General features: G+C 44.3%; 1 protein-coding gene across 1 annotated transcript in view; it reads left to right on the top strand.

The window, feature by feature from the left end:
* HPS3 (HPS3 biogenesis of lysosomal organelles complex 2 subunit 1) overlaps positions 1–20,528 on the top strand; it is a 125,621-nt gene that overhangs the window by 98,752 nt on the left and 6,341 nt on the right. Inside the window, exons 16-17 of the mRNA XM_068121263.2 lie at positions 5,373–5,492; positions 6,318–6,515. Coding sequence (XP_067977364.2) covers positions 5,373–5,492; positions 6,318–6,515 — 318 coding nt within the window. The remainder of the gene's footprint in view (positions 1–5,372; positions 5,493–6,317; positions 6,516–20,528) is intronic.

Here is a 20,528-nt window from a genome sequence, read left to right as displayed (position 1 = left end):
AGATATAATTATTTAATATTTTCCTTCTATCCAAAATGGCTGCCAAACCATGTAACCAATGATGTCAATAAATTTAATATTTCAATACAAATGGGTCCTAGATCATGTGCATGCAATTTCAGAATTTTAGGATAAGAATTCGATTAAAACATTTTTGGCTGGTATACCACTTCACTGATGATGTCATCATTATCATGCTTTTGTTCCCCATTTGGGAGTACTTGACAACGTGCCAAGTTTAAAATTTTTCCATTCAGCGGTTTCTGAGAAATATGTTTTTAATTATTTGCTTTTAATCTAAGATGGGTGCCATACCACGTGAACTATGACGTCACAATTATCATAAAAACATTCTGCATGGGTGTCACTCTTACCCTGAAAGTTCTGTCTTAATCGGACATATGGTTTCTGAGAAAAACGAGGTTTAGCCCAGACGGATGGATGGATGGATGGATGGACGGACGGACGGATGGATGGAAGGAGGGACAGACAACCCGAAAACATAATGCCTCCAGCGACTTTATCGGTGGAGGCATAAAAAACCCGTTGCCGTCATGGAGTGGTAACCTCTTCAAAGTACTTTCTTCCATAATGGATGCACCTGTTCCAGTATTCTTGTAGAAACTTATTTTCTTATTCTCCTTCTGGAATTTTCTGAATGAGACTGCAGTTGTTGAGTTGTTCAAGCATGCATTTGTTGTAATCCACTTTTTATGTACATATGACCTACCTATTACAACTACTCCCCATTCTGTAGAATCTGAGTTCCTGATAATTGTCCCCTGCCGCACCGCGGAGCGAAAGGGGGACTATGGTTTTCCCCTCTGTCCGTGTGTCCGTCCGTCCATCCATCCGTCCGTCCATGCGTAAGCGAAGGACCGCATTCGAATTTGGTGTGTGGGTGCAACCCACGTCAAAATCCAAGATGGCCGCCGCCATGTATGTCTGATGCCATGTATGTCTGAACCTTGTGAGCGGAATATCTTGAAAAAACAAGCATTCTGAGTATTGCGCTGTAATACATGTCCCCTACCAAAGTTCAAAGTGCCATAACTTTGTCAAAAATGATCGAATATGCAAATTTATGCACGGTTGATGCTGGTTTTCAAACTTGATCTGAGGTATGCTGAGACAGATGTGTGTCACGCCTCGCCTCGTTGATAAGCCCGCAAGGTCGCTCTGTGGAGCGGCCTGCACGTATTGCACTGTGTGAATTATATAAACTAGGACGTGCCCGTACGTGGGTGCCCGTTCCTTGCCAAAAAAAAAAAAAAAATGTCTTCGCCCATGCATGCATGGGCGTGCCCATGGGCCCATGGGCGTGCCCGTAAGTGCGTGATGTGACCGTACAATGAATGTATCGTCCCGACGCCGCAGCTCGGATGGCGCTGCAGTTAATCGGGCCTGTATCGGCAGAGTTATTATAAACGTGTACTACAATCGATCGTACCTTACAACAATCAACACAGATTGCAACGTCAAATAAATGAATACGCTCTCAAATGTGCCGTCCGAGGCAGCGTCTGCTCGCCACGTTCAGCATCAGTACGTCGTCACTATGACTATCCGTAAGTCCGGAAGTGACGTCCTCATTTGACTGTCCGGAAGGTCGCATATCGCAGTTACGATGAATCGCAAATTAGTTTTAATTAGTTTTAAAACATAGTTTAACGCCAACATAGCGCCAACATAGTTTGCCAACGTGAAATAAATGAATACGCTCTCAAATGTGCCGTCCGAGGCAGAGTCTGTTCGCCACGTTCGGCACACGTGATAGCTCGCTGCTCTCTGATTGGTTGAATCGTTTTTTGGACATAGCTCGGTAACTACTTGTCCGATTAATATGAAACCTTGAAAAGGCACATCCTCAGGTCCCCAGCAATATATCTGGCAAGTTTCAAGTATATCGGACCCGTGGTTGTCGAGAAACAGCGGTCACAGACACACAGACACACAGACACACATACACACACACATACACACAGAGATTACTGGAATTATAGATAGATTATTACCAACTCACGGTCTGAGGTACTAGCGATTCAAGAGATATCCATTTTAAAAAATATTTTCGTTTAATTAACGATATCTGCCAAACCACGTGCCCCATCGCAAATTCCAAAAGGACATTTTAGTGGACTGACATGCTGAACAGATTTGTGAAGTTTCCCCTCGAATGGATCAAAAATGAGGGAGGGGCTCGGTTTTAAAGGTTCATGCTTAAAAACGTCATAACTCTGAAACCATGTGTAATTTATGATATTTTCCGGTTCACGATCAATGATCGATGTGTATATATATATGTTGCTCTGCTTGGCTCCGCCCCTCCGGAAAGCGCGCGCTGTGTCGTGCTGTTGACGTTCGCGAGACGAGGCTGAGGACGCGCAGTGCGGCTTGAGGAGAACTCGAGAATAAACAAGAGATATCCATTTTTAAAAATATTTTCGTTTAATTAACGATATCTGCCAAACCACGTGCCCTATCACAAATTCCAAAAGGGCATTTTAGAAGATTGACATGCTGTGAACATATGTGTGAAGTTTCTCCTCGATTGGATCAAAAATGAGGGAGGAGCTCAGTTTTAAAGGTTCATGCTTAAAAACGTCATAACTCTGAAACCATGTGATGCATGACGTCATGCTCGCTGAATTTTTTGTTCGTCATGGGTATGCGATGTTGCCTGCAAAGTTTGGCCTCGATCTGTTCAGCCGTTGTAGAGAAAAAGGGGTTTTCGTGTTTTCACGAAAAACAATATGGCGGCCGAACCACGTGACCTGTGCCGTAAAATATTCTACAGACCGAGTCCCTCCAATGGTGAAAATTTGATCTCAATCGGCCCAATTATTGCAGAGAAATTGGTTTTTAAAGGAAATTTAAACTTAAAATGGCACTGAGTTAAGGATCATTAGAATTATCAGAATTCCCAAAGTTCAAAGTGCCATAACTTTGTCAAAAATGATCGAAACGTCGTGAGGTTCGAACTTGACCTGTAACTTATCATGAGGAAACCATGTGCCAAGTTTGAAATCATTAGCATTAAGAGTTTACAAAAAAAAGTCCGGAAAACTGTTCTTTGCGTGACGGACGGACTGACGGACTGACTGACGGACTGACTGACGGACGGACTGACGGACTGACGGACTGACTGACTGACTGATGGACTGACTGACGGACTGACGGACGGACGAGGGACGGCGTGCAAACATATAGTCCCCTCCGGTGTACACCGGTAGGGGACTAATAAGCGAAGTACCAACTTCTAATCTGGTGTGTGGGTGTATCTAGGCGTAAGGAAGAACCCTATTGAAAATTGGGTCGCCACGTCAAAATCCAAGATGGCCGCCGCCATGTATGTCTGAACCTCGTGAGCTGAATATCTTGAAAAATAAGCGAAGTACCAACTTATAATCTGGTTTGTGGGTGTATCTAGGCACAAGGAAGAACGCTATTGAAAATGGGGTCGCCACGTCAAAATCCAAGATGGCCGCCACCATATATATGTCTGAACCTTGTGAGCGAAATATCTTGAAAAATAAGCAAAGTACCAACTTCTAATCTAGTGTGTGAGTGTATCTAGGCATAAGGAAGAACCCTATTGAAAATTGGGTCGCCATGTCAAAATCCAAGATGGCCGCCGCCATGTATGTCTGAACCTTGTGAGCTGAATATCTTGAAAAATAGGCGAAGTACCAACTTCTAATCTGGGATGTGGGTGTATCTAGGCACAAGGAAGAACGCTATTGAAAATTGGGTCGCCAGGTCAAAATCCAAGATGGCCGCCACCATATATATGTCTGAACTTGTGAGCGAAACATCATATCATAGCATGTTTTCTGCATCTTCCACTTTGTCAACTCACTTCACTTCCCCGACGGGGGACCTATGCCTAAGGCTTGTTCAGGATTGACAATCCTCAGAATTTATATGGTGGTCATACCTGGAGAATCCTCTCTATCTCTTTGCTGAAGACTCCACACTCTGCCGCTCCATATCTCAACCCTCAGATCGGCAGGCTGCAGCCTCTTCACTCTCTGCAGACCTGGACAAAATCACAAACTGGTCAAACACGTGGAACATGTCTTTCAATCCTGACAGATCTCACACCCTCACGATGTCTCTCCGAAAAAACCGTCTGGATAACCCTCCAATCTACTTTCTCAACAATCCTCTCCAAGAAGTTCTGTCACTCAAGCTTTTGGGTCTCACTGTCTGCCATGATCTTCCCTGGGAAAACCACATTTCCAAGCTGGCCTCCAAAGCCAGTCGCCGACTGGGCATCCTCCGTCGTGTGAAGTCCTTCCTTGGCACACCTGAGCTCCTCACCACATACAAAGCTTTCATCCGCAGCTCAATGGAATACTGCTCTCCCCTCTGGGCTGGTGCTCCTGCCTCACACCAAGCTCGTCTTCACGCTGTTGAAACCAAAGCTTTCAGAATCATTGGAATCTCCTGCGATGAAGCTGATTCTGAGGGCCTCTCTCTCTCACCGCAGGCAGGTAGGTGGTCTTCCTGTCTTCTACCGACTCCTCTCTGGCCTTGCGCCTCCTGCTCTGTCTGTGCTCTGTCCCCCAAATATTCCTGCTGGACGCACAATATTTCAAGATCTGCCAGCAACCCTCTTCTCATGAAACCTCCAAAATCAAGACTCTCTTCTCACCTTCACTCTTTCATTCCTCTTTTCTCCCGCGTCTGGAACAAACTCCCTCACTCTCTTCAATCCCACTCCTCCCTCCAGGTATTTAAAACAGCTGTTCACCGCCATCTCTTATCTTCCCCCAGCCAAAACCTTGATCTTTTCTACCCCCATTAATCCACCCCAATTCCACCTTTTTCAATTCCCGTTTTCTTTCCTGAAAGTCCCTGTGGTGTCCATCTTGTTTATCCCATGTACCCCACCCCAGCCCTTTCCCTTCCACAGATCTCCCAATATCCCTGTTCTCCACTGTTGTGCGTCCCTCTCTCTCTCCCCCTCTTGTCTCCCACTTCCTTTATTATGTTTCTTGTGTGTTTCTATTTCCGTTTTTGTGTTTTATGTGTTAGCTCTTACACGAGCCTTGATTTTGTATAGCAATTTTTTTTTTTTAAATCTCCTTGTTGGAAAAGCTGATATTTGTAGAACATGAATTAGTTGCTATTTTGCGAGTGGAACAACAAGTCACAATTCTGTAAGCATGTCAAAGGGCCGGTGCTTGCGTACAAGCCATATGATGTCATATATGATACTCGCAACATAGTAATGTGTGCTTTCGAGCAAATGAATGCATGCTGGAACCCATGGCTCCCCGTCGAGTGTAATCTCATCCAACATGCATTTCCAATGAAACTATCACAGCATCTCTCGAGTATGTTTACTGTGCTATTCTGTTTTCAAGGTGGAATCATGTAAGGAGGTATTTGGGGTCATTCCGAAGTGGTTGGGCATCGTATTGGCGAAGGGGGATTCCATGAGCGATGGAGACCCTATGCATGCTGAGGACTTGGAGAAATTACTGGTGTGTTTACTTATTTACTGCAATTGCTTATTTTCACTACTTGAACAGCTTTAGGTGGCTCGAAAGAAGAAGAAAAAAATTTTAAAATAATTTTTTGCAACTTTTGAGTTTGAATGCAAATTGAAGGAGTTCATTGCAAGGTAAAATTTCCTGTCATCGATAATGTCTTCCTTGCTTTTGGTGTGCGGAGGGGTGGTGGGGCCTTGCACATCCGTAGAATCTGTATTATGGTGCGTAAAGTGGGACAAGGTGAATCGGAGAAGTGAAGGTGGGCTGTGAAGATTGGAGCCACCGAAAGCAGAATTATGATATATATTTTTTCTGAGCCTTGCATTGATGGCGTTGTTGCCTGAAGCTAAAGTGAGGAAATGAAAAGTCGTTGTTAAAAGACAAAGAGGAATGAAGCCCAGCAGACGTATTGGCTTCTCTCATCTGCGCTGCTGAAAATGTCTCAGTTGAAGCTGATGAGTTTGGCCTGATGTTCAGCTTTAGGCGAGTTTTGACTTTTTGAGCTTAACCTGCACCGAGGGATGAAAATACAAATGTGTTGTAATTTATCTTAAAGTTTGGTGTGATGGGGGACGGATGAATCTTGGAGGTAGTTGGGAGATTGCTTTGGTCGGCATCAAATCGCTGTCGGCTTAAAAATTCTTTTTTTATTATTTTGCTGCATGATGATTGAACTTGTTGGGGTTTTTTTTTTGTCTTGTTTTTTTGCTGTTTTGCATTTGATGTCTGGAGGGCATTAATGTCTTCCGTCCATCTGTAAACGCTCAAGGTGAATATCATTTCCACTGTCGTCCTCACTGCCATCTCCGCTTGCAGTGCCTCCTTTGCGGCCCTATTGCACGGACCCAGTGCACAATTCTGGCTGAGGATTCCAAAGTGGAAGGAATGCTCGTGGTCCATGTCGCGGTGCTGGCAGCATCCGGGGACTTTCAGAAGTGTCGGCATCTTCTATCTCAGCACTGCCCAAGTGCTCTGATCCCATTTTCTCAACATCATTTTCCACATTCCACACAGGTATATAGCAGGTATTCACACAAAGTACAGTCACATCATTTGACTACACCCTGTGTATTTGATTTCTGCGCTCAGAACTCGCGTTTAGTTTCCAATTGATGCATACATTAAGCTGCTAGAGAATGGCCAATTCTTTAATGAGTTAATGATGCAGTAGTTTGATTTTAGGATATTCCCAAAAATAATCACCAGTCAGGTTGACTTGTGCAGTGGTTCCGTCAGATCACGTAGCTCATGATGTCGGTATCCAATCTACCATATTGATGTATAATTTTCTTTCTTCCTGATGTTCTACCTGAAAGCTGATTCTGTGCAATCGACGCAACCTCCTAGGATGACAACAGGTGGCTTGCCTTTGCCGTGTCGTTAGTAGTCAGTGGAAGAATTTGGAATTTAGCCAGGGTGCTGGCATTAGCTCACTTAATCTTCAGGAAGTACAATGTAGGATCTTTAACATCCACCAAATAACGATGGCAGACTGGGCACCCAGTTTACCACCCACTCTAAGGGCGGCACACACATTAATGCCACGTCCTGCCTGCGAGACACCAGGGTGACGGTCTATAAGCTCGGTTGGGATTCAAACTCGGGTAGACAGCTCAAAGGTGAGTGTGCGTACCTCTAAGCTACCGTGCCAGACCTTTTGTCTCCTTACGTCCTTGCAATTGACATAAAAGTGCAATGATCTCTCAAAATGGCCTTTTTATAATGTACATACCAGATCGTGCGTGACACTTAGATGGTGAGGAATATAAATTGACATTATCAGGTACAATTTTAAATAAAAATGGGAGAAATTTGGTAATAGAAATATAATGAACTAGAACTGCACTTGGTGTAGCGCATACTTCCGCCACGCTGAACAGATGGTTGTGTATCCCACTGATAGGCCGGATCGGCATCCGGACATTAACCAAAATCCATCCGGCTTGTTCTTGTCACCTACTCAACTCGTCCTCCAATTTTAATCGAAATTCATCCACAACTATTTGATGTGTCGTTTTTCGGCCACAGCTGATGAATTCGCCAGAAGCATTATGTTTTCAGGTTGTCCGTCCGGCTGTCTGTCTGTCCGTCCGTCCTGCCATGCGTCCGTGATAAGTTTTCATGACCGTGATAACTCAAGAACAGCTGAAGGGATCTAAGTCAAACTTGGTACAGTATGTATGATGATGCAAAGATGAACTGATTAGATTTTGGTGCCAATAAATCAAAAGGTCAGAGGTTCCGCTAGGTAAAAATTATGTTACCTGTTAACTTCTGAACCAGTGATGGGATTTTGACCAAACTTAGTACAAGTATAAATTATGACGTAAAGATGAACTGATTAGATTTCGACGTCAAGAAATCAAGGGTCAGAGGTTATGTCAGGTAAAAATGTGATACTCGAGAACAGCTGAAGGGATTTAAATCAAATTTAGTACAAATATGTATAACAATGCAATGGTGGTGGTTTGTATGCAGCCTGTGGCTACTTGGCTGCATTATTTTATGGGAGATCGGCTGTGCCATTGATGCAATTCCCCCCTTTACCAGTCAGCTGGTACTCATTTTGCTGGCCGAGGCAGCATGACAGGCTGAGTCCACCCACCTGGTGTTAATTCAACGGCATGTTTGGGGCTTGAACTCAGGACCTAAGATCTCAAGCCAGATTATATGATTATGTTGGCAGAGGTATATCGGTCGACGTCGAATAGTGCTGTTCTAGTTGGCCTTATCTCTCAATGGGAAACAACAACAACAACAACAGGCATTTTATGGCCATTTTCCCTGCGAGAGCGGGGGTTAGCCCTATTACAATCTTCTCCATTTTGCCCTATTTTCTGCATCTCCCCTTGTTAACCCCCTTGCTCGCATTTCTTCTTCCACCACCTTTAGCCAAGTCTTTCTCGGTCTTCCCCGTCCTCTACTTCCCTCTACATTCATTTCCATCATTCTTCTCAACCAGTCACTTTCATCCTTCCTCAACACATGACCAAACCATCTCAACCTGTTCCTCTTCACAGCATCCATCACAGGCTCTATTCCCATCATCTTTCGCAATTCATCATTTGTCTTCCTCTCTCTCTCAACAATACTCCACACATTCACCGAACCATTCGCATTTCCACCCTTTCCAGCCTTCATTGCTGCTTTGCGTTCATTACCCATGTCTCTCTCCCATAAATCACAACACTTCTCACACATGCAGCATACACCCCTCCCCTCAGCTCCAACGACACTCCCCTCCTCATCAGCACGCCACTCAGCTCCCGAAACCTCCTCCATGCACATGTCACTCCAGCAACCGTTGCCGAGTCTGATCCACCTTCTCCACTCAGCATGTCTCCGGGGCAACAAAATGCCCTCACACCCTCCAGCTTCACGCCGTCTCCAAGATCCAACTCAACATCTCCTCCATCTGCAGCTCCCTCCGTGCACACCCCACACACGAATGCAGCTGCCACACTGGCCAATGACCCTCTCAAACCACCACATTTCTGACGAACCCACTCAGCACACATTGTACATTGAATGTAATTCACTCCGACACCCTTCCTGGACACAGCACACGACCACCTCCCAGCCCCCTCCACCTCACCACATGCTTCACCACCCGCCATCACCCCCGTTTCTCCGATATTCACCCCCAGACCCTCTGTCTCCATACATTCCTTCCACCTGTTCATCTTCTCCTTCAGTCCATCCATACTTTCCACAATCAACACAAGATCATCTGCATACAACAACTCCCACGGTAAGCCCTCCTTTACGCTCCGAGCCAGCACCTCCATCACAGCTACAAACAGCAGTGGACCCAGCACCGACCCCTGATGCACTCCCACCCCCACCTCAAACCCACCACTGTTCCCGTCCCTCGTCCCCACAGCTGTGCGTGCCCTTTCGTACACTGTCATCACCACTCTGATCAACCATTCCTCCACTCCCAACTTCCTCAACGCCCATGTCACCACTTCACGTGGAACCCTATCGAACGCTCCCTCCAGATCAACAAACCCAAGAAACAACTTCTTCCTCCTCTCGATGTACTTCTCCTGCAACTGCCTCACAACAAAAAGCACGTCTGTCATTCCTCTTCCTGGCATAAATCCAAACTGCATTTCGTCAATCTTCACTTTCTTCTCCATCCTCCTCTCCAACACCCTTTCCAATATCTTCATTCCATGCTCCAATGACTTTATCGCTCGGTACGAGCCACACTCCAGAGGGTCACCTTTCCCCTTGTATAGAGGGACGAGGGTACTAAGTTCCCAATCCACTGGAATGCGGCCTTCTTTCACCACAAGATTGCAGATCTCTGTCATTCTCTTCACACCCGAATTTCCCGCTGCCTTCAACATATCTCCCACAACTCCCGTCGGCCCTCCTGCTTTTCTACTCTTCATTGCTTTTATCGCTTCCTCAACTTCCTTCTCGGTTATCTTCTCTGCCGGTCCTAAAACGGGGTTACTCTCGATGTTGCCATCCCATTCATTCTCTGCATTCAACAGTGTTTCCATATATCTCTTCCATCTTCCTTTAATTCCATCTGGGTCCACAACGATTTGTCCCACTTCATCCTTAAAGCAACTCACCCCCATCACATCACACCTCTCTTTCGCTATCTGATTTGCAATCCTGAATACCGCTCTCTGACCCTCTTCCAAATCCAAGCGTTCTCCAAACATTTTCCTCCATGCCTCCTGCGTCTTTGCTACCTCTTTCTTTGAAGCCTTCTTGGCTGCCTTATAACTTTCATGCTCTGCTGTTTCTGCTCCCGTACCCTTCGCCTTCTGCCACTCCTTGAACTTCTTCCTCTTCTCGTCAATCTTCTTTCCAACTTCAACATCCCACCACCATGTTTCCGAGTGCCTCGGTGGTCCTTTTGTCCATCCACATACCTCACTAACGGCTCCCAACAGACTCGCTTTCATTGACATCCAACCACTTTCAAGCTCAACCACATCATCCTCTACCATACTCAGCCTCTCTTTTAATGCCTCCCTTACTGTCACCTCTTTCAACCTCCACACCTTCATTCTCGGTTGGTACTTCACCCGCCAAGCTCTCCTCGCACCTTTCACCCTTATGTCGCAGACAACCAAGTGGTGCTGTGAAACAGCCTCCTCCCCCGGGATCACCTTTGTGTCCCCGAGGTGCCCCCTATCTCGCCTACGCACCAGCAGGTCGTCAACGGTTGTCGTCGACCCACCTGACGTGTATGTAACAAGTTTATTATCCCCTTTCTGGAACTGAGTATTACAAATCAATAAATCAGCTCCATTAGCAAACTCCAAAATCCTTTCCCCTTCTCCATTTCTCACACCATATCCGTAACCCCCATGAACTCCCTCAAAACCATCCATACTCCTTCCCACATGTCCATGTAGGTCTCCTCCTCCTACCACAACAAATATATATATACTAGCGGGGTCACCCGTGGGAATCCCACGGGCATGGATGTGTGTGACATTTCGACATATTGAGTTATATGCTGCACATTCATTTTTACAAAATGGTTACTGGCAAGGCATCAGATCCAGAAATGGTGTGAATTTAGTTATTTCACATAATATGTGACCCCTCACTCCTCTCCACCTGACACTCTCCTGTCTCCACCTGACACTCTCCTGTCTCCACCTGACACTCTCCTCTCTCCACCTAGCACTCCTCTCCTCTCCAAACCCTCACATCCCTCTCCTTTCCAATCCCTCACCTCTCCAATCCCTCACACTCCTCTCCTCTCCAATCCTTCACACGCCTCTCCAATCGCGCCTCACACTCCTCTCCAATCGCGCCTCACACTCCTCTCCAATCGCGCCTCACACTCCTCTCCAATCGTGCCTCACACTCCTCTCCAATCGTGCCTCACACTCCCCTCCAATCACTCCTCTCCAATCGTGCCTCACACTCCTCTCCAATCACGCCTCACACTCCTCTCCAATCGTGCCTCACACTCCTCTCCAATCGCGCCTCACACTCCTCTCCAATCGCGCCTCACTCGCCTCTCCAATCGGCTTTCCCCGTCTCGTTTCTCTCCTTTTTCTCCCGTCTCGTTCTTTTTCTTGCTCCAAATCGGCCCGTCGGAATCGGAAATCGGCCCGTCTCGCCCGTCGGCCCGTCGGAATCGGAAATCGGCCCGTCTTGCTTTTGTGCTTGTGCGTAAATAAATTGTGTTCATGACACCATTTCTGGTGTTGGGCTAGCGGCTAGGGTGCCGGCTTAGGATCCTGGGTTCGAATCTCGGTCGATCGCCGAATTAATGCCAGGGGGGTTGACTCAGCCTGTCATCCTTCCGAGGTCGGCTAATTGAGTACCAGTTCACTGGTAATTCCCTGTTTGTCGTTGAAGGCGGCAAAAAGGGTTGGCGTCAGGAAGGGCATCCGGCCGTAAAACATTGCTTCAAAAAGGGGACAAAAAAACAACAACTACCACGGTCCCTGAAAAGGCCAACCCCCGCTTTGCGGGGAAAAATGGCCTCTAAACGGTGGTTTTTACACCATTTCTGGATCTGATGACTTGCCAGTAACCATTTTGTAAAAATGAATGTGCAGCATCTAACTCAATATGTCGAAATGTCACACACATCCATGCCCGTGGGATTCCCACGGGTGACCCCGCAAGTTTGCATTGACGTTCGTCGATGGACTCGTTCGCCCGTCTCATTCGTTTTCTTGCTGCATCCTGTTCAAGTCTGCGTTCTTCATCGATCGTCTCATTCATTTTGGAAATAGAAGTTTCCACGCAGCGCATGAATTGTCACGATCCTCAAGAGGAATTTGTCTCGTAATCATCAAATGATAAATGGCAAGTAAATTATATTGTGGAAAATTAAAGATTTCAAATAAACCTATTTAAAGTGTATTCGCACATAACTAATTTTAAAAAACGAAGAAATATCTCTCGGTAATTTCCTGAAACATATTTTACTTCCGGCTAATAATGTTGAATTAAATAAAAACGAAGAAATATATGTCGGCATCATTGTTGACGTTTTTGTGACGACTGTCATCAAACGAAAAAGTAATATATCTTAACGGAAAAGCAAAAGCGAATTTTTAATATATATCGACACGTTGCCGTCGGTGTCATGTTGGGCGGTGTATGATACACCATGACGCGATTTTTAAAAATATATCTCTGCATTTTCCCGCGTGTGTGGAATGTTCTCAATTATTGCTGACACCGAGTCCAAAACCATCGATAAAAATGAAATCATATGGTGAGTTAGATTGGAGATAAAGGCGTGAGAGAGACTCAATGGCCTTGAAGTTGAAGTTACAGGCGTTTGAGAATTCATTTCGTTCTGTAAACGGCAACTTTCATTGGATTTCCTTCCCGTTTTTTTTCAACCGAGTCGAAAACTATGTTAGCGACTGTGAAAAATGAAATGATATATCGAATTTTTAATATGTATCGACACGTTGCCGTCGGTGTCATGTTAGGCGGTGTATGATACACCATGACGCGATTTTAAAAAATATATCTCTGCATTTTCCCGCGTGTGTGGAATGTTCTCAATTATTGCTGACACCGACTCTAAAACCATCGATAAAAATGAAATCATATGGTGAGTTAGATTGGAGATAAAGGCGTGAGAGAGACTCAATGGCCTTGAAGTTACAGGCATTTGAGAATTCATTTCGTTCTATAAACGGCAACTTTCATCGGATTTTCTTCTCGTTTTTTTTCAACCGAGTCTAAAACTATGTTAGCGACTGTGAAAAATGAAATGATATATCGAATTTAAAATAGATATCGACACATTGCCGTCGGTGTCATGTTGGGCGGTGTATGATACACCATGACGCGATTTTAAAAAATATATCTCTGCATTTTCCCGCGTGTGTGGAATGTTTGTGGAAAATTAAAGATTTCAAATAAACCTATTTAAAGTGTATGCGCACATAACTAATAAAAAAAACGAAGAAATATCTCTCGGTAATTTCCTGAAACATATTTTACTTCCGGCTAATATGTTGAATGAAATAAAAACGAAGAAATATATGTCGGCATCATTGTTGACGTTTTTGTGACGACTATCATCAAACCAAATAGTAATATATCATAACGGAAAAGCAAAAGCGAATTTTTAATATATATCGACACATTGCCGGCGGTGTCATGTTGGGCGGTGTATGATACACCATGACGCGATTTTAAAAAATATATCTCTGCATTTTCCCGCATGTGTGGATTGTTCTCAATTATTGCTGACACCGAGTCTAAAAGTAAAACCATCGATAAAAATGAAATCATATGGTGAGTTAGATTGGAGATAAAGGCGTGAGAGAGACTCAATGGCCTTGAAGTTACAGGCCTTTGAGAATTCATTTCGTTCTATAAACGGCAACTTTCATCGGATTTTCTTCCCGTTTTTTTTCAACCGAGTCTAAAACTATGTTAGCGACTGTGAAAAATGAAATGATTTATCGAATTTGATTTGAAATAAAACTGGGGGAGAGCAAGACACCACGGGCCTACAAAACAGGACTCAAAGCTATGCGAGTTAATAAAATGGTGGATATTTGTTTATAGCCACTCCCAGAATGGGTGGAGCTATGGGTGGAGCTACTCTGCAAACCGAGTAAGCCACACCCCGGACAGACACCCAACAGATAGACAGACAGACAGACAGAATCATCTACGGCTATTATAATATAGACTAGCGGGGTCACCCGTGGGAATCCCACGGGCATGGATGTGTGTGACATTTCGACATATTGAGTTATATGCTGCACATTCATTTTTACAAAATGGTTACTGGCAAGTCATCAGATCTAGAAATGGTGTGATGAACACAATTTATTTATTTCACATAATATGTGACCCCTCACTCCTCTCCACCTGACACTCTCCTGTCTCCACCTGACACTCTCCTGTCTCCACCTGACACTCTCCTCTCTCCACCTAGCACTCCTCTCCTCTCCAAACCCTCACATCCCTCTCCTTTCCAATCCCTCACCTCTCCAATCCCTCACACTCCTCTCCTCTCCAATCCTTCACACGCCTCTCCAATCGCGCCTCACACTCCTCTCCAATCGCGCCTCACACTCCTCTCCAATCGCGCCTCACACTCCTCTCCAATCGTGCCTCACACTCCTCTCCAATCGTGCCTCACACTCCCCTCCAATCACTCCTCTCCAATCGTGCCTCACACTCCTCTCCAATCACGCCTCACACTCCTCTCCAATCGTGCCTCACACTCCTCTCCAATCGCGCCTCACACTCCTCTCCAATCGCGCCTCACTCGCCTCTCCAATCGGCTTTCCCCGTCTCGTTTCTCTCCTTTTTCTCCCGTCTCGTTCTTTTTCTTGCTCCAAATCGGCCCGTCGGAATCGGAAATCGGCCCGTCTCGCCCGTCGGCCCGTCGGAATCGGAAATCGGCCCGTCTTGCTTTTGTGCTTGTGCGTAAATAAATTGTGTTCATGACACCATTTCTGGTGTTGGGCTAGCGGCTAGGGTGCCGGCTTAGGATCCTGGGTTCGAATCTCGGTCGATCGCCGAATTAATGCCAGGGGGGTTGACTCAGCCTGTCATCCTTCCGAGGTCGGCTAATTGAGTACCAGTTCACTGGTAATTCCCTGTTTGTCGTTGAAGGCGGCAAAAAGGGTTGGCGTCAGGAAGGGCATCCAGCCGTAAAACATTGCTTCAAAAAGGGGACAAAAAAACAACAACTACCACGGTCCCCGAAAAGGCCAACCCCCGCTTTGCGGGGAAAAATGGCCTCTAAACGGTGGTTTTTACACCATTTCTGGATCTGATGACTTGCCAGTAACCATTTTGTAAAAATGAATGTGCAGCATCTAACTCAATATGTCGAAATGTCACACACATCCATGCCCGTGGGATTCCCACGGGTGACCCCGCAAGTTTGCATTGACGTTCGTCGATGGACTCGTTCGCCCGTCTCATTCGTTTTCTTGCTGCATCCTGTTCAAGTCTGCGTTCTTCATCGATCGTCTCATTCATTTTGGAAATAGAAGTTTCCACGCAGCGCATGAATTGTCACGATCCTCAAGAGGAATTTGTCTCGTAATCATCAAATGATAAATGGCAAGTAAATTATATTGTGGAAAATTAAAGATTTCAAATAAACCTATTTAAAGTGTATTCGCACATAACTAATTTTAAAAAACGAAGAAATATCTCTCGGTAATTTCCTGAAACATATTTTACTTCCGGCTAATAATGTTGAATTAAATAAAAACGAAGAAATATATGTCGGCATCATTGTTGACGTTTTTGTGACGACTGTCATCAAACGAAAAAGTAATATATCTTAACGGAAAAGCAAAAGCGAATTTTTAATATATATCGACACGTTGCCGTCGGTGTCATGTTGGGCGGTGTATGATACACCATGACGCGATTTTTAAAAATATATCTCTGCATTTTCCCGCGTGTGTGGAATGTTCTCAATTATTGCTGACACCGAGTCCAAAACCATCGATAAAAATGAAATCATATGGTGAGTTAGATTGGAGATAAAGGCGTGAGAGAGACTCAATGGCCTTGAAGTTGAAGTTACAGGCGTTTGAGAATTCATTTCGTTCTATAAACGGCAACTTTCATTGGATTTCCTTCCCGTTTTTTTTCAACCGAGTCGAAAACTATGTTAGCGACTGTGAAAAATGAAATGATATATCGAATTTTTAATATGTATCGACACGTTGCCGTCGGTGTCATGTTAGGCGGTGTATGATACACCATGACGCGATTTTAAAAAATATATCTGCATTTTCCCGCGTGTGTGGAATGTTCTCAATTATTGCTGACACCGACTCTAAAACCATCGATAAAAATGAAATCATATGGTGAGTTAGATTGGAGATAAAGGCGTGAGAGAGACTCAATGGCCTTGAAGTTACAGGCATTTGAGAATTCATTTCGTTCTATAAACGGCAACTTTCATCGGATTTTCTTCTCGTTTTTTTTCAACCGAGTCTAAAACTATGTTAGCGACTGTGAAAAATGAAATGATATATCGAATTTAAAATAGATATCGACACATTGCCGTCGGTGTCATGTTGGGCGGTGTATGATACACCATGACGCGATTTTAAAAAATATATCTCTGCATTTTCCCGCGTGTGTGGAATGTTTGTGGAAAATTAAAGATTTCAAATAAACCTATTTAAAGTGTATGCGCACATAACTAATAAAAAAAACGAAGAAATATCTCTCGGTAATTTCCTGAAACATATTTTACTTCCGGCTAATATGTTGAATGAAATAAAAACGAAGAAATATATGTCGGCATCATTGTTGACGTTTTTGTGACGACTATCATCAAACGAAATAGTAATATATCATAACGGAAAAGCAAAAGCGAATTTTTAATATATATCGACACATTGCCGGCGGTGTCATGTTGGGCGGTGTATGATACACCATGACGCGATTTTAAAAAATATATCTCTGCATTTTCCCGCGTGTGTGGATTGTTCTCAATTATTGCTGACACCGAGTCTAAAAGTAAAACCATCGATAAAAATGAAATCATATGGTGAGTTAGATTGGAGATAAAGGCGTGAGAGAGACTCAATGGCCTTGAAGTTACAGGCCTTTGAGAATTCATTTCGTTCTATAAACGGCAACTTTCATCGGATTTTCTTCCCGTTTTTTTTCAACCGAGTCTAAAACTATGTTAGCGACTGTGAAAAATGAAATGATTTATCGAATTTGATTTGAAATAAAACTGGGGGAGAGCAAGACACCACGGGCCTACAAAACAGGACTCAAAGCTATGCGAGTTAATAAAATGGTGGATATTTGTTTATAGCCACTCCCAGAATGGGTGGAGCTATGGGTGGAGCTACTCTGCAAACCGAGTAAGCCACACCCCGGACAGACACCCAACAGATAGACAGACAGACAAACAGAATCATCTACGGCTATTATAATATAGATAGATATTATTCGTATATACTGCATATATTTTTGTAACGATCACCATCGGACTCGAGGCTGGTGTTGTCGTATTGCCATAGAACACGGACACTTCAATTTAAATTATACTTGAACACGGGATGCCAATTGCAGCTCGGGGAAAAAAAATTGCAACTCGGGGAATTAACGTTAGGAGCCTCGATTTGCTTGCACATGCCAAGAATCTCACTCGCACATGCCCACTGGCCATTTGTTTGCGCACAGATGAGTAATCGATCCCCAGACCCAACAGGAATGAATAATAATGTTTAATAAAAAGGTATATGAAGAAACAAGGGAAGGAAACAAAGGAAACAACAAGAACGGCATTCGTTAGAAAGCACACCTCCGCCAGGCTGAACAGTTTAACTTTTGTATCCCACTGATAGGCCAGATCTGGATTCGGACCTGAACCAAAATTGAATTGGCCTGTTCTTGTCACAGCAAAATCAATTTGGCTGGTCCTTGTCACCTACCCAACTCATTCACCAAGTTTTGTCATAATCGGTCCACAACCTTTTTGAGCTATCGTGCTATATATCCTTTTTTGGCCCTGTCTCTCTCAATGGTGAAGAATGACTTTAAACAAAAACAACTCGTATCCAGATCCGGATTTGGATCTTCACAAAAATGGAATCCATTTGTTCTTGTCACACATCCAACCTGTCCACCAAGTTTCATCCAAATCCATCCATAACTTCTTGAGATATCCTGCTCACCGGCAAACAACCAAACAGGGGTGAAAACACAAACTCCATTCACCTTCTGTGGCAGAGGTAACAAAAAGTTGCAGAAATATGAATAAGAAAAGCACGTAAATCAGAAAATAATTCATGCTTATAAATATGAAAATTATCGGACCAATCCATTTAACCTTTCCTTAAAAACACAGAATCTCTCAATAAGGTGTCAGACATTCAGAAGGAGAAGGGTTATAAGATGTGAGGAGTGGATAAAAAATAAAAGGTTTTGTTCAGGCCTAGTCGAGGTGAACGAGGCAGCCTTGCTTAGATTGGATGAGAGAAGCAGGCTGCATTTCCCCCACACACGATATGCCAGGAGGCGGGTCTCCGGCTGGCCTGGGCAGACTCTGTGTGACGTCTCTAGTCTCACGAGACCGGTTCCTCCTTGTGTGTCCAAAGGGAGGGGTGTCCAAAAACCTCTGGTGATGCTCTGGCAAGGAGTTCTGGTTAGGGGTTAGAGAGGGGGGGGGGGGGGGAGGGTGGGGAAGGTGAGGCAGCACACAATCTTCTCATTCTCCGGCTCTCAGCTCAAACTTGACATAAGCCTCACCTATTCCACCGGAACGCAATATTCCAGATGAGGGAGTTCCGGCTCTCAACTGCTCTTTGTCCTCAGAACCTCAGTTCAAAACAATCCCTCTCGTGACGTCATCTTGTGTGTTCATTGGTTAACCAGCTCCAGTACACCGTCGAGCGGTCCAATTAAAAATTAGAACTCGGTGGTATTCGGCGTGAAGACCGCTCGTCGTGAGGTCATTGGGGAAAAAGGAAAAAGGTTTTTAATAAAATTAATAAATGAGAAATAAAGCACATTCAACAGTGAAAAATCAAAACAAAGGGATGTTGGGGTGGACAAGGCCCTGCTAAATGCTGCCTTGGCAGACATCAATTGGGGTTTACAATAAATCTATTTGAAACCTGCAATGAAGATGTAAATAATCAGCTAATTAACCTTATATCCCTTAGGGGTTAGTCATCCATTTTCGTTACAATATACAGTCACGTAAAAAAGTAAGTACACCCCGTGTAAAGTTTTGACTTTTTCAACATATTTCAACATTCAGCTATTTGATGTTCATTTCAACAATATTGATAGATAAAGGTGATATAATATAACAAATATCATGAAACATTTACATTTTGTAGTCCATTGTATAATTTAAATAAACATAAATGCAAATTTCGCATGTGGAAAAAGTAAATGCACCCCGACATTTATCACTACTTCAAATACCTAAAATTAGAATCCGGTGCACCGGCTCAGGTGCAAATGATTAGAACATCGTTAGAGAGGATCTTGGAGGAACCTGTCTTATTTAAACCTCAGACATTTCGTTTGGATTGCTTTTTGTTGTTGAAGTGTGCGGCGTCACCATGCCTAGATCAAAAGAGCTCTCTCAGGCCTTCAGAAAGAAGGTTATAGATGCATACGAGTCTGGGAAGGGATTTAAAAAGATCTCCAAACAATTTGAAATCAATCATTCGACTGTCCGGAAGATCATCTACAAGTGGAGAAGATTCCAAACAACTGCCAACTTGTTCAAGCCAGGCTGCCCCAGCAAGTTCAGCTCGAGAGCAGACTGCAAGATGCTGAAAGAAGTCTCGAAGAACCCCAGAATGTCATCACGGGACCTACAGGTAGATCTTGCCACTGTTGATGTCAAAGTGCACGAGTCTACCATTAGAAAGAGGCTGCACAAATTTGATCTACATGGGAGGTGTGCCAGGAGGAAACCTTTGCTGTCCAGAAAGAACATCAGGACAAGACTAAAGTTTGCCAATGAACACCTCGGCAAAGACCAGCACTTCAGGAACAATGTGCTCTGGACAGATGAGTCAAAGGTAGAGCTATTTGGCCACAGTACCAGAAGACATGTTTGGCGAAAATCAAAGACAGCATTTGACCACAAGAACCTGATACCAACTGCAAAGCATTGTGGTGGAAATATTATGGTTTGGGGCAGCTTTACTGCATCAGGGCCTGGGCAGCTCACCATCATAGAATCCACTATGAATTCTTCATTGTACCAGAGGGTGCTTGAGGATAATGTGAGGCCATCTGTCGGAAAGTTGAAGCTCAACCGATGGTTGACCTTGCAACATGACAATGACCCTAAACATACCAGTAAATCCACCAAGGAATGGCTGAAAAGAACGAAATGGAAGGTTCTGGAATGGCCAAGTCAAAGTCCGGATCTAAATCCCATCGAGATGTTGTGGGGGGATTTGAAACGAGCTGTGCATGCAAGAAACCCCTCAAACATCGCACAGCTGAAAGAATTCTGCATGGAGGAGTGGGCAAAAATTTCTCCCAGTCGATGTCAGAGACTGGTAGACAGTTATAAGAAACGCCTACTTG

The sequence above is a fragment of the Myxine glutinosa genome, chromosome 6, assembly GCF_964187855.1.
Source record: "Myxine glutinosa chromosome 6, kmMyxGlut1.1, whole genome shotgun sequence".
Taxonomy (NCBI): Eukaryota; Metazoa; Chordata; class Myxini; order Myxiniformes; family Myxinidae; genus Myxine; species Myxine glutinosa.
Note: the sequence above shows the minus strand (reverse complement) of the source record. Positions and strands in the feature narration are given on the sequence as shown.